General features: G+C 49.1%; 1 protein-coding gene across 6 annotated transcripts in view; it reads right to left on the bottom strand.

The window, feature by feature from the left end:
• SLC25A51 (solute carrier family 25 member 51) overlaps nt 1-13,018 on the bottom strand; it is a 28,228-nt gene extending 15,210 nt beyond the window's left edge. Inside the window, exons 1-4 of one of the 6 annotated variants that reach the window (XM_077147651.1) lie at nt 12,204-13,018; nt 8,784-8,916; nt 4,061-4,205; nt 2,370-3,869 (exon numbers count right to left, since the gene is read on the bottom strand). In XM_077147651.1, coding sequence (XP_077003766.1) covers nt 8,861-8,916; nt 12,204-12,756 — 609 coding nt within the window. In that variant the 5' untranslated portion in view covers nt 12,757-13,018 and the 3' untranslated portion in view covers nt 2,370-3,869; nt 4,061-4,205; nt 8,784-8,860. Of the gene's footprint in view, nt 1-1,678; nt 1,858-2,273; nt 3,870-4,060; nt 4,206-8,783; nt 8,917-9,004; nt 9,479-12,203 lie in introns of those variants that run through there. The other 5 variants (XM_077147649.1, XM_077147648.1, XM_077147646.1 and 2 more) reach the window with 5 other exon arrangements.
• Nucleotides 13,019-14,538: the final 1,520 nt, after the last annotated feature.

Here is a 14,538-nt window from a genome sequence, read left to right as displayed (position 1 = left end):
TGCTAATGTAATAACCAATATTAAAAAAAACAACTAAGCATAGAAATACTTTACACCTGGTGTAACACTTTGCTCTTCTCCAGAATTTCAGATGTAAATGTCAAAATCAACAAAAATATTGATAGTTAAATATAGGAAGATAGGGGTACATGACCACATAATAAGATATTGTGACAATTATGAATGTCAAAACCATTTATTTTCACATATAAAACATATAACAATATATTTTAAAGTATAAAAAGTAATCATATACAAGCTGTTTAACTACATCAAGTTAAGTTTCTTAATAAAGCAAACCTATTATTTGCATACCTGAACAATGATTAAAAATTTTGTCCATGTTCTTTTTTAATTTTTACTGGAATGGCACTTGACATTCCAAAATTTTACAAATTAAAGTTAGTCTTGACTATTTGTAATGATGGGGGCTGATATTAAACAAATCACAGAAAATGGTGGCTAACTGGAGTTAGAGAGTCATTTACTCACTACTGTATTGAACTATTTTCAGAAATCTTAAGAAAAGTTACTGTATATTTCAATTTTCAGGTTAAAAAAATGGCATGATACCCTCCCACACCACAAATCAAAGCTTCCCCTCCAGCCTCAACTTATACACCAGGATGGCGTGACTAGGTTCTTAATTTAGGAAGAGAAGAGTGAGTATGCCCAACATTTTGTGGCAACGAGAATTTTGGATGTTTATATTGTTAACATGGCTAACTTCCTTTGCTAAACTGACCTCTATATTTAAGTTCTGTAACACAGATAACAGTTATTTCCAATTTATTGCATAATGTAGCATACACTTGTATGCTACGTAAAACAGTCAACACACAGTAAGTAGAAAAATTAACTTTCAAGCAACTGCAAGTTTCAAAGTTTTGTGGCACAGGAAAACAGTGGTAAAGTTTATATATTCACTGAATTGATAGTTCATGTGGATAAGCAAGATCCAGACTCACCGAAGTATAAAGGTCTTTGTGCAAAACTGAAGAGGTGATTGTAATTCTCAAAGGACGCCAACTCCCACAAGTAGGCAAGTCTGAGTCAGCACTGTGAACAAGGCCAGCCTGGGTTCTAGTTCTAGTTATGACAATATCTTGCTACTATAAACACAAATACAAATTCTGAATAAAACAATTCACTTCTCTGGGCTCACTTTCATTTACCAAACGAGACACCAGATGATTTAACCCTTTAGAAATAATAGTTTCTGATTTTTCTCTTAGATGCGCTGGGGGTAATTACTATTCTAAAAGGCCTAACCTGTGCTCTGGACGCAACCATCACAAGACTAGACCAATCCCAGCACCATTTGATTCCCTTTCAAAGCATGGCAGAAAGAGACTCAAAATGGCAAGGTCACTACATATTTATTCCAGTCTTCTATTTTCATAGGTTATGGGTAGACAAACAAGAGGTGGGGATTAAGAGCAGCTGGGAAGCGCGGTACCGGGCAAAATAAAGGCTATGCAGAAAGGGTAAATATGGCCGAGGCACTTAACTGTCCCATTTAGCCAAGCGTAAAACCAGATCATCGGCACAGCGCCTTACAATTAACAATAGCATACCACCCCCACTTCAGAAAAGCGTTCTATAACTGAGCTTCCTATAACGCGATGCATCATGGTGTCGCAGAAAAGGCAGTGGTTGGCTTTGTGGCTGAACTTACCGCTCTCCAGGCGTCCATTTCCCCAATCGACGAAAGGGGGGAGGACAAAATTGCCAAAGTCCCTTCCGTCACTAATGCTTAACACTGTCAGGGATGCCTGAGGGGAGGAGGCCGGAATCCTAGCCTGGCTCAGTCGCCGACCGAGCGCGGCAAGACTGTTCCCGTCGCGGCGGGCGCAGGCAAAGCCCGGCTCCTCCCCGCCCCGCGCACGCCGGGGAGACGCCTCCCCAGCCCTGCGGGCACCGGGACGAACGCACTCCCTTCTTCGCGGGAAGGCCGCCAGCCCAGGCCTCAGCCTCGGAGGGCAGGGAACCGAAAAGAGGTCACTCTAGCAGTCAGGTGGCGACCCCCGACCCCACGAACCTCCGCCGCGGTAAGGAAGAAATGACCCCGCGACCGCTGGCACCCAGCAGACGGCTCCACGCCTGTAAGGCGCGGGACGAACAGTGCGCGCGCGCAAAGGGCTGGGTCCCTGCAGCCGCCGCGCCAGAAGGCCGGGGTTAGGGAGACCTGCTCGGATCCTTCTTCAAGTTCCTATTCTCCACCCCAGGGGTTGAGAGGAGGCCGTGCTTATCTCGTACCGCAAACCACTCACCCATCGTCGCAGACGTCGGGACACACGCCCGGGAGCCGCCCGCCCGCAGGTCGGCGAGCGAGCCAGGCAGCTGCCGGCGCCCGCGCAGGCGCAGACCTTGACCGCCCCTAGACTTTTGTGGTGGGGCAGGGAGTGCCGTAACGTGACGCACTCGACGCCGTTTGGGGGAGGCGGCCCGCCCAGTCCGTCACGTGGGAGAGACGCCGCCTTGCCGCCTTCCCCTTAACCCGCCGAGAGTCAGCTGACCCGGCGCTCTCCTCTCGGCCTCTGGGTCTCTGACCCAGGGCAGGTAGACGGCCACACCGTTACACCTGTCTTTAAGGCTCTGCTAGCCAAGTGCCTTACTATGGGTGCCATACGGTGGCCTCGCTGTGCCAGAAACAACCAATGCATACTCTAGTCTGCTGCGGCAGGAGCAGTGGGGAGTTTTCAGATTCAAGTTCATCGTGTGCCCAAGGCTTGCAGTTGCCTCGCCTGGCTTTCCTGGGTGGCCTTGGTTAGATTTCATCCTATCTTCCGAGTCGCCTTTTGCCAGCTACCAATACCGCAGGTCACAAAAGGACCCCTCGTGTGTACTTTAGGATTTACAAATCATTCTCGAACCCTTTTCCCTCGAGCTGTAGACAGCCTGTGGAAGGAGCACTGAACTAGGCATTAGGAGGTCTGGGTAAAAGTCAATCTTGATATTTCCTGTGAGTGACTTGGACAAGTCACTGGTCCCTGAGTCCCAAATCCCTGTATGAAAAGAAAAATAACTCCTGCCTCGCATGCATCCCAGGGCGGTTACAAAGATCATTGGAGGTAATACTTTTGACACCGATTTGTAAACTGAATTGCACACAGCAAATATGAGGAGTCGAAAGTGATAAAATCTAATAGGCCCAAATAGAGGTGCTTGTGCTTAATCCCGCCTCAAAAAATAAATAAATAAAAAGCACCTCAGCTAGATGCTGTTTCTTGTTAATGCTGGGCTCACCCGGAAAACAAAATTTAAATACAGCCTAAAAATTCTCTCCCAATGTACTCGTTTATTCCACCTACAGAAATTTGCTGCTCTCTTTGTTCAGTGGGACTCCCGTCTGCCTCTTGGTGATTGAAGTCTTCCCAATTCATGAATTGATTCAATAAAACTCGCAAAATGTGCTTGAGTTTTTATTTCAACAAAGGAAATGTGAAGGATATATGCAGTAAAGAGCGCTTAGGGTTAGTTCAGTTACTTCACTCAGTGGAGTGAGGGTTAGTGGGGGGTTCCAGAGCTCAGCTGTAGGTAAGCAACCCTCCTGTCCACTTCGCACCAAAAGCAGTTTGTAGATTCGGACTCCTAGCAGGTGTGGCTCTGCCTAGGCCTGCTTAGGCTGGTGTGTGTAACTGCTGCTGAGGATTGGACACCATGCCACCCAGTTTCAACGCTACAGAGGTTCCTCTTGTGTGCCAGGCTCATGTCATGTGAAGGATTTAAAAAAATAAAAACTCTGGAAATTCCGAAGAGTAAGAAGCCTCATCCCTTGAGAGAACCAGGGATGGCTTCATAGAGAAGGAAGTGTTTAAACTGGGCGTTAGCGGATGAATAGTGGAATTTGACCAGTGAAGAAAGTCCTAAAAGCAGGAGATGAGATTGGAAAAGGTCAGGTGTTAAGGCCTAATAGGGAGCTCTTGACTCAGAGACAAGGGCACCTGATACATAATTAGTGCCCAAGTGATTAGATTGTGGGTGCCACAGGACTCTGACAAGGCCCCACAGGATTTAGGAAGATTAACTGGGCAACAATGGGGGAGAGGGTTTTTACCTCAAAGTCATGTTTGCCCTGTCTTCTGTGTATTCCTACTCAATGTATTATTCAAAATATAAACCAGACGGGCATCCATTGTGTTCATAAGCATAAGTGATCCATTTCAGATTAGAATGTAGTGGTTATTCTCCTGTGATGAAGCCTGAAAAGGAGGAAAAGATTAAAATTAAATACACATTCGGGGGCATAACAGACACACGAGTGTAAAAATCCCAAGCCAACAGCAGCTCTTCATTCCTTTTTAGAAACCCCCAGGCCCTTACTTGGGTCTTCTGAGTATATGAATGTTGGAGATGAAAACCCTTCCTTTCTTGATTCATGATTCATCAGTCTTTCATTTTTCTGTCCTCATCCATTCATTCTTTCATTTCATTATTGAGTCTCTTAAACTGTTTTCCATTTCTCCAGCCTCCATATCACCTGTCAAAGAACATCCTTCCACTCGGCGGTGATCATGTCACTCCTCTGCTTAAAAACCTCTAAGGGGTCCCTCTTGCCTCCCCAATAAAACCAAACTCCTTGGCTGTCTGTGCCCTGGCCCTTCTATCTACCTGCCTCTCCACTTACTACTCTCACGTGAAGTCTCTAAGTGTTTTGCTAATCCTTAGGCCTATTTCCTCCTTTCACCATTAGCTCTTCACCAATAAACATGTTAGCCCTTTAAGGCCCTATATAACACCCCCTCTGAAAAGCCTTCCTTCATCACCCCAGGCAAAATTTATTTGCACCTGCTTTTGCCTTCTCTTGCCACTAAGTTTGGGGTCCTTCTGTCATACTGCCTCATGTTGCAGTCACTCACAGGGTACCTCTTCCTCTGCCAGCTCACCAGAACAGGGTTGTCTGACCCATTCCTGACTCCAATCAGTGCTTGGCACAGAAGATGCTCATAGAAGGAATGAAATGTTGGTGGAGAACAGAGCTGTTAAAAAGGAGGATTGGGGTTCTTGGGAAAGGGAACACAGAAACGTTGCTAATGGATCCGGGCTTAAGAGTACTCCACTCCCACCAAAAATGCTTTCTAGAAAGTTGTGTAGTGCCCTGAGGTCCCATGAGCCCATATGTCCACAAAAACAGCTTTATGCAAACAGTCGGTGGAGTCTCAGCTACTGTTTGTGGCTCTGTCCAGATAGGGTCACCCAGGGTCATCCCTAACAAGGGGTCAGCGACCTTCCTTTCTCTTCAGCTCTCATTTCCCAGGCCCTGGTTGTTTTCTTGGCCTATCTCCACCACTCGCCTTCACACCCGCAGGCTCCAACCATACTGCTGGTGCCCTTCCCTGAACTTGCCCTGTTCTTTTTACACATGCCCAAACTGCGTACATTTTGTCCTCTGTGCCTATAAGGCCCCCTGCTTGCATGACAAAGTCCTGCTCATCCTTCATTGGTCGGCTCAGAGGCTTCTCTTCTGTCCCCTGACCTCACTGCCTCACCGTGCACAGCCCCTTCACTGCTGTCAGTCCCGGCTCCACCCCCACACCCACCCCTACCCCGCCCCCACTCCCACCCCTACCCCGCCCCCACTCCCACCCCTACCCCGCCCCCACTCCCACCCCTACCCCGCCCCCACTCCCACCCCTACCCCGCCCCCACTCCCTTCTCCCAAGGTTCTTTGAGTTCAATCCGTCTCCCCCCCTGCTGATCTTTGAACAGCAGGACATGGTCCCTTTCTCCTTCACTCATTTTTAAATCACATTAACCCAGCAGCTCACATACATCTGTATGTGTCACATACACGCAAGACAAAGGTTTTACCTCACAAGCCCGTGAGATTGTCTATTCTAATTCATTTATTAATTAATTTATTTTAATGCTGGTGGGATCCCACTAAATCAGTAACTCAACCTTGTTTCACACTGGAATAATCAGGAGAGCTTTAAAAACAAACAAAAAAGCCAAGGCCTGGGCCTATAGTTGGAGATTCTGATTTGATTGGCCTGCCAGTGGGGCCTGGACTTGAGTATGGTTTACGAGTTCCCCAGGTGCACCAAGGTGAGAAACAAGAGCACTAAATCCTTGCTTCCCAAGTGTTCCTGAAGATACAAATCACCTGAACTTAGCCAAGCAGCATGTGGTCCCTGTATCCCTGGGCCTATCAGAGATGCAGAGTCCTGGCCTGCCCCAGACCAGCTGTCTCAGGACTTGAATTGAACAAGGTCACCAGGTGATTTGTGTATGTTCATTACCATTTGAAATGTATCGACCTTGATTCTAGATCCTAAAAGCTTGGTTAAAAAAATAGATCCCAGTTCCCACTCACACCTACTATTAAATCAGAATTTCTAGGGGGACATCTGTATATAGTTCACAGAGGCCTCAGGTGATTGCCTCTTCTCAAGCAATTTTGAGAATTAGCTCTAATTGATATCCTGCCCCATAATAATAACCTAAAGTTTGAAGCACCACAGCCTGCAGAGTTTAGGAATGCGTGAGTGAAGAAGCCTGCAGCCCAGAGAAAACGAATGCCTAGGAGAACCAGTCAGAGCTCAAGACAGACATAAACCAAGAAGTGAGGCTCCCAAGAGAGGGAAATTGAACCACAGCAATGAAGGAAGGCTACCTAGAAGAGGTGACCTTACAAAGGATGTCCCGAATTCAAACAAGGTGGGCTCCAAAGACAGTGTTGGATAGTACGGGATGTGTGAGGACAGAGCGGGGCATCAGGCTCCTCAGGTTCTCCTTGACCTCAACCCTTTCTCCACCTTTGTCTTTCTCCTGGGCACCACTAAGGGCAGAGCTTATGCCTTTGGCAGCTCCCAGGGCTCAGAAAGTTTGCTGAACTCTGAGTGGGATCATGGGACACCTTGCTTGGTATCTGAGTTACATGTACTTGTGAAATACAAACATTTTTATCTAGTTAAGGGCCCTGTCAATAAAACAACAAACACTTGCACAATACTCGGTTTTCCAAGCAGTTACGTGAGAGTTATTTCCTCCGAAGTTCACATCGCTTGTGTGCTCTTGATACCGGAGAAAAGCAGAGTTCTCAGTCCCACATGCATACCAGCTGATCTGTAACAATGATGCCGGGGTCTCAGAGAATTTGTTGCTAAGCATGAGGTAGGAGATCAGATGGCATACCGACCCCAAGATCTGCCTCTCCTAGTCTAAGGAGTTCAGGGTTTTTATGGATTCAAGCAAGAAGAGATGGAGCTATTACCATTACAATAACAAGTATGAACAGGGCTAAGACCAGGCTAGAATCACCACTACAAAAATATAAACAGGGCTGAGACTAGTTTCAGTAATTTCAGGTATTAACTTTTAGCTATTCTACAATATACTAGAAAGAAAAAAAATCTATGTAATGATTCAGTAACCATAATCATTTGTTAATTCTTAATTTCTTGGTGGAAGGAGCATCTCACAAATTCTGATCATAAGACACCCCTGGGGAGCTTGTTAAAAATACAGATTCCGGGGCTCTCCCAACACCTACTGAGTCACAATCTCCTAAAGGAAGGGCTCTGGAGTTAGTATTTTTACATGAACCCCTGGTGACCTTATGATCAGGTCAGTGGGAAACAATGAACTGGATGTAACATATTACCAGGTCAGAATGCTTGGGCTTGAATTCCCACCAATGGGCCAGGGGCAAGGCCCTCCCCTCCCTGAGCCTCAGTTTCCCCATCTACAGAATGAGGCCCTTCCTGGTGCCCGAGGGAGGTTCCCCAGCATGACAGAAGCCGCGGGGCAGGAGCTCGTCTTCCTTCAGGTGGCTGGTGTGGAGAGGGCAACAGAGGAGCAGAGGGACTTAGTCACCCGAAGTTCTAAATGTTATCCTTCTCTCTTGCTCTTGCGGAAGGAAACATGTTGATCCATCTAGACCCTGCTTTTGATTGTCATCTGGGTACAAAACGAACTCTGAAGTGTTGGTGGTGGGGTGGTATATGGATATCCTGTATTTTGTGCATGATTGTTCTGCAAACTGGCCAACTTCTGGGTCCCAACCGCTAAACCTAGCTTCTGCTTTTCTTAGCAGTCACTTGGCCTTTCTGAGCTTCAGCGTCTCAGCTGGGCTCTTGCTGTAGAGGACTAATGCATGTACGAGGTCAGAGGCACACAGAGCAGGCCTTGTCTGTGCTGCTGCTTGGAATGCTCCCATGAAAGCATATTTTGAATTTGATGCTCTCCATAAATGGGAACTTTCATTATTGTTATATCACTTAAACACTTACTAAGCACCACAGTGTGCCAGAAACTCTCCCAGATCCTTGCTTGTACGGAGCCTCCATACTAGCCACAGTCTAGTGAGTGGAGACAGACAAGAAATAGTGAACATGTTTAATATTTAATACTTGAATATAAAGACAATGCATAGGTTTACTATTTAAACAAAGACAATAAATAGGTTAAATATTGGAATGAACAATACATGTGGTAATTTAAATAACAAAAAAAATGCTAAGGAGCTGTAGTCCATTAGAATCTATTTAAGTAACAAATAAAGGTGGGATGTTAGGAGATGCTGAGGGATGGGGTTGGAGATGCTGAGGGATGGGGTTGGAGAGAATTCTGTGCTTGCCACTCTGGCTTCGATCCAGAGGGAAAAAGTACCTCAGGCTCAGATCCTTTCTTTAGTACATTCAGAAGAGCTAGAATATTCAGAAGAGTTCCATTCCCACCCCCTAAAGGAAGACTTTCCAGAACCCCCCACCCTTTGCTTCTCTTCCCTTTGAAATTCTGTGGCCACAATGGCCTCTGCCTTTCCCAGGAAAACTCACCTTGTCCTCATGGAAGGTTGCTGATGATGTTAATCAAATACCGTGCATGCTCTTTGCAATAGCCCTGTGAGATCGCTTTATACAGGGTTGAAAATGGAAGCTTGGAGAGGTCTGCAGTTTGCCCAGGTCACAGCTGGAAAGAGATGGAGTGAGGTGGTGAGATGGAGTTGCAGGGAGTGGCAGCGTGGATAGCCAACCTTGCCAGTTTGCCTGGGACTTACCTGGATTTTGCACTGAGAATCCTGTGTCCTGGGAGGCCCCTCAGTCCCGGGACGAATGGCCATCTACAAATGGAGCCCAGGCAGCCTCCTGTTCTGCCCCTATAGCCCCCATGGCTGTGATGAAAAGAAACTGTGTCTCATGCCTCACCTTTTAGGCCAAGACCAATTTGCTAAAAGTCTTCAAATGAAATCAAATAGCTTTTCTTTGAGGGCAATCTTACAAAAGGCGGTAGAAGATACACTGGTGTCTCTTTGGAGGATATGATGCCTTAAAGATCATGCCTTAAAGCTAGATGCACCTAGCTTTTGACTCAGTAATGCCACTTGTGTGAATTTTTCCTTAGAAAAAAGCCATAACTATGGGTAAAGACTTCTGAATAAAGATATTTCTGGAAGTGCCACTTATAGAAAATATTGGATAAGTTAAACTGACGTAGAATACCATGTAGCTATTATATATATATATATATTTAAGAATATAAAGGAAAAGATTTAATAACCCGATGGAAAAGCACGGGTCAGTGAAGTGAAAAATGGAGAGTATAAAACTATATAAACATGGCATGAACCCAATTTTGTTTTTTAAAATTGTATGTATGCATAGAAAAGATGCCTGAGAAATTCCTTAGAATGTTAGCGGTGATTTTCTCTGAATTTAGGGTAATTCCTATTTTCTTTATATTTTCCTATTATACAAATTTGGTTCGGGAAGAACACATTAATTTCATGATCAGAAAGTAACTTATATATATATATATATATAAAATTGTTCTGTATCAATCTAAGTCAGCCCGACCTTCCTTCTCAGCCATTGTGAATTAGTAAGGTTTGAGAGTAGACCGCATTCGAGAGAGCACTGGATTGGGAGTGGGTGTAGCTGCCTGTTTCCTTGGCCTGGGATGCCTCTACCTTCCACAGGTGAGGCCCGGTTCAAGTGTTACTTCCTCTGTCCTTTCCTCTACTGTTCACACCTCGGCCAGAACACCCATCATCCACCACTCTGTTGTCTGCCTCTTTCATCTCTGGGCCTCATTTTCTCTTTCTGCAACACACCCTGGCGACTTGGAGGCTGTTTCCCTCCCTTGGGACTGGCTGCAATGCTAAAAGGAGCCACACGAGGGCGCCAGAGCCACACTGTTGACTTGCAGCAGAAAAGTAGACAACAGCGTTTTTGGATAAACTGTCCCCCAAAGCCAGAGCTGACACCAGTCACTGTAGGCCTGGGACACTTCTGCTTAGAAGGAAGTTGCACGGTGGAACTGGCTCATATACTATCCAAGAAGAAATCCTTCAGCCCTGGTCTTCCTCTGAGCTGGCCACCTTCAAGCACCCCAGAGCATGTGGAGACGGACTTGCTGTGTGGCCTTGTGTAAACCCCAGTCCTTCTCTGGGCCTGTTTCTGGCCCACCCTGCTGAGTCTCTGCAGAGACTATTTTCTGTAGTTTCTGGTTGTTAAGTTTCCCACTTCTGGTCACTAGCTTGTCCTAATCTCTGTTTGATGCTCAATATCTATTACATTGAACTTAAATGAAAATAAAAACCCACCAGAGCATTAAACAGTTTAGAGGTGATCACAAGAAACCCCTTCTCCTTCCCCTAAAAATTCCTGGCTGCCAAGCACTGGCGTTGCCCTTGGTCCCAGAGTCCTGGTTGGGCCCAGGAACATTTCTGATCACCAGGGCGACGTGCAGGTCTCGGCCCTCCCTTGAGCACACGCATTTTCTGTGGACGAGGGCAGGCCCCTGAGCAGCTGCTGCCCCGGCATGCCCTGTGGGGCACTCTCAGGGACCTGTGAGTCCAAGTGGGAATTCCGGGTCCCCAGAATGAGGGAGGATAGAAGCTAAGCCTGCACACTGCAGGTATGTGGAAGGCATGGGCCTGCTGGGGCACAGGGAGAAAAGGAGGGGCAGGTGAGTCCCCCAGGGCACAGGCCAGGTCTGCTTTCATCTCTGTTCCTGTGTTTGCATTGTGATGAGTGGCTGCGTGGGAAGGCCAAAGACTGGGGGCCGGACACCCACTCAGGCTCTCATCTGTGTGTAAGACTTAACCTGCAGACCCTCGCAACCCTCCTGCCTCAGCTTCTGCTCTCAGACTCCAGGCTGCCTCGTCAGTCTCATGACAATGGTGAGCATTAGACCCTTGCTCTCCTCCCCTGAGGCATTCACTTCCAAAAACCAGGAGCACAGAAGGTCTCCAGAAACCAAGAATTACTTGCTGGCTTGAACAGACAATGGCCCTTTCACCTGCCCTATGCTTTGGCTTCAGATAGACCCAGCGGCCTTGCCATCTAGCATGGCAGACTAAGCCCACCAGGCCTGTTGGACTCTCCCTGATGATTCTACCAGTTGTTACCTTTGCCCAGAATGCTTACCTCTCCAGACTCCATGGTGAACTCCTACTCATCCTCCAGCACCCAACTTACCCTGACTGCTGCACCTGGTCTCCCACAGCATCCTGGACTGGCCCCTACCATCGCATGCATAGGGGCTGGAAACTGCTTGAGACAGGGCTGAGCCCCACTCACCTCTGTATGGACGAGGCCAGAAGACCAGTAGGCACTGAGCAAATGTTTGCTGAACAAATTAATTTGTTTCCCTTTCAGGAGCTCATTAGGGCTCTATCTTCCTTGTATTAGGAAGCAGGGAGGTTCCTTTTCCTCCTGTTAACAGTCCACCTTTGGGGGATGATGTTAGAATCTTACCCTTTATCAACAGAAGGCAATCGAATTAGATTCCTAGGGCACAAGGTTGCATTTTCAAGAAATAAAACATAGCATGCTCAAGGAGGTGCATTTAAACAAGACACTTGGGCAGAAAAAGCTTCGCATGAAACATACATTTTTATACAGTGTATCACACAGAATTAGAACTTTACAGGAAGCCCTTTTAAGCAGCAGGTGGCTGGTCCGAAGCTCCAGGCAGTGATACAAACAGCCTTGAGGAGGAGGGGGGAGGAGGGGGGCGGAGGGTGGAGAGCTCCCACCTGGTCCCCGGAGGGGGCCTAAGAGTGGGTCTCCGAGGAGTTCTGGAGGAGTCAGGGGAGCCTCCTGGTTCTCGTTCGTGCTTTTTCAGGGGAGTTGTGTCCTGGGGCTGTGCCAGCAGACTGTGGTCCTGGCTGCTGTCCCTGCCGAGCGGCATCAGCCACCTCCCCCGCAGTCTAGGAGAGCCAGTGTGTTCAAAACCTGAAGAAGGGAACCTACCTGTGCTGCGGTGGGGGTTGCGCCTGCCGAGGGCCCCCGTGGCTGCGGAGCCCGGCTGGGGGCGAGGCCGCAACTCCGCTCCCCCGTCCTCTCCGGGCGCGGGCAGCAGCCAGCCCAGCCGCCCTGGAGACTCAGAGCCTTTTGCCACAACTTTCCCGGGCAGCGTCTGCTCCCTGAGCCTGCCTTTCTCCCGGAGCCCGCGAGCGCATCGGGCAGATGCTCCTGTGACTCCACCTCGGGCCCGGCAGGCGGGGGCCGTCGTCGCGCGGGGCCTCCTTCCCCCGGGGGGCGCCATCTTGCCTGGCGGCCGCGACAAACACCCCGAAGACGGCGCGCGAGGACGGAGCTGCTCAAGGGGCCGCTGCTTTGTGGTGGATGACGCCGGCGAGGAGAAAGAAAGGGGGGAGAACATGGAAACAGTGCGCCGGCTGTGGGCGCCGAGGCCCTCAGTGGCTGGAGGCTGTGTTCTCAGCAGAGCGCTGAGGGCGCGGTATTGTGTGGCCGCGAGCTCTTTCCTCTCCTCAGAGAAATCCGGCTCGATTTTTTCCCCCATTAATTAGCAGCGGATGAAAAAAAAAAAAAAAAAAGGCAAAACAAAAACCGAACCTACACCAGTAGCCTGTGAGGGTTTCTGAATGTGAGTGTTTCTGAAAGGGAAAAGCTGTTTCAATTGTTAGATGTCCAAGAAAACACGAATGCACGCTGACAGAGGAAACGGTCACAATTAGAGGAAGAAGAGGGAGAGGTTCATAAAATTGAGGAAAAGAATTCCTTTCAGCAGCTCCCATCCTGTAGGCGGGCGCCTCAGGCGACCCCACCCGCGGGGGCTGGAGGCGGGTCTCCCGGGGCAACCCCGGGGGGCGGGGGGGGGGGAGGGCAGGGGCGCCTCGGGGGCGTGAGGGCCAGGCCTGCGCCAGGGCAGCCCAGCGTCCCCCGAGGCCGTGGAGGGGGCCCTGTACTGAGGAGAACTGTCCACAGAGCAGGGACAGGCGGCTCGGCACAGCCCGACCCCACAGCCGCAGGGAGCAGCCCTGCTGCCAAATGTGGAGTGGCCTGTGGTGGAAGAGGAGCTAGCGGGGACAGAGCCCTGGTCCTCGGGGCTGGCCCAGCCTCCCTTAGCACCTCTGTCTGGACAAAGCACCAACTCCTCATTCATTTTCACATTCGCAAAAAAGGAAAGCATTGCTTCCAAGGACGTTCTGGAAAATACCAAACAGGGAGAGGGTCAGGACTGGCTTTTTCATGGCGCTCTGTATGCCTCCCATGGGGAAGGCCTGGATCCATAAACTAGGACCCAGGAGGGTGGCCGAGGCGCGAAAGGCTGCTCGCCCCAAACAGGCTGGTGACGGCTCTGGCCAGACACTGTGAGATCCCTGCAGCCACCTCAAGGGTGCAGCTTTCATCCCTACCTCAACTGGACTGGTGACCTTGGCCGGTCCTGTTCCTCCTCTGGACCTCCACCACGGCCAGTCCCTCCATCATGCACCTGAAGCGAGCCTCGACCACCTCTCAAGCCCTGGAGGAGGGCCCAGATCTGCTGTTGATGTTCAAACTCAGACCCAGGTGCTCTTCTCATGTGAGCTGGGGATAAGGTTCACCCAACTTCCAGCCCATTCAGAGCAGCCGGACAGGCAGGATGACACGTGGGAGGTAGGGGCTCTGGAAACAGGCCCCCACATCATTCAGCAGATGGAAGCTGTACCTTTCAGGCAACGATTCTGTTGCTTCAATTGCATTTAACCATAGCGTGGGCAGGTGGGTGAGAAAGGAAGAGGAACTGAAAAATAAGGAACTTCCTAGCCTTTTTAGGTTCTGCCCCAAATGTGCAGGAAGAACCTCTGTTCCTGTTGAGGCAGGGGCAAGGCTGAGGTGGTGTGCGTGTGTTTATCTGCGTGGAAGCAGTGTGGACAGTCCAGAGGGCTCCCCGGCCCAAAAGCTCAGGATTCTTCTTTCTTCCAGGTGCAGGGTGACAAGGCCACACAGAGCCAATGAAAGAGCATGGATTGTGGAGCCTGTTAGTTGAGCTCGACCCTGCTCCACTGTTATGAGCTGTGTGACCTTGACTAAGTCACTTTCCCTCTCTGAGTCCTCTTTACTCACGATACATCATCTTTTGGGGTGGCAATGACCCCGATCATGGGCAGGAAAGCCCTCTGTGGACTGCCAGGTGCCATGCACATGGTGAGTTGTTATGCACTTACTGATGGCAGGTGGAAAAGCCAGGCTGACAGGTCCCCCTTTGTATCGACTGCTGGGGTCTGAGCTTGGCTCTACCTTCCTGCAGCCTCACCAGGTGCCAAGAAAATCTCACCAACTATATGATGCTCCTCCAGTC

This window comes from Tamandua tetradactyla, chromosome 2 (assembly GCF_023851605.1).
Source record: "Tamandua tetradactyla isolate mTamTet1 chromosome 2, mTamTet1.pri, whole genome shotgun sequence".
NCBI lineage: Eukaryota > Metazoa > Chordata > Mammalia > Pilosa > Myrmecophagidae > Tamandua > Tamandua tetradactyla.
The sequence above is the reverse complement of the archived record's forward strand: the minus strand, read 5'-3'. Positions and strand labels throughout refer to the sequence as shown.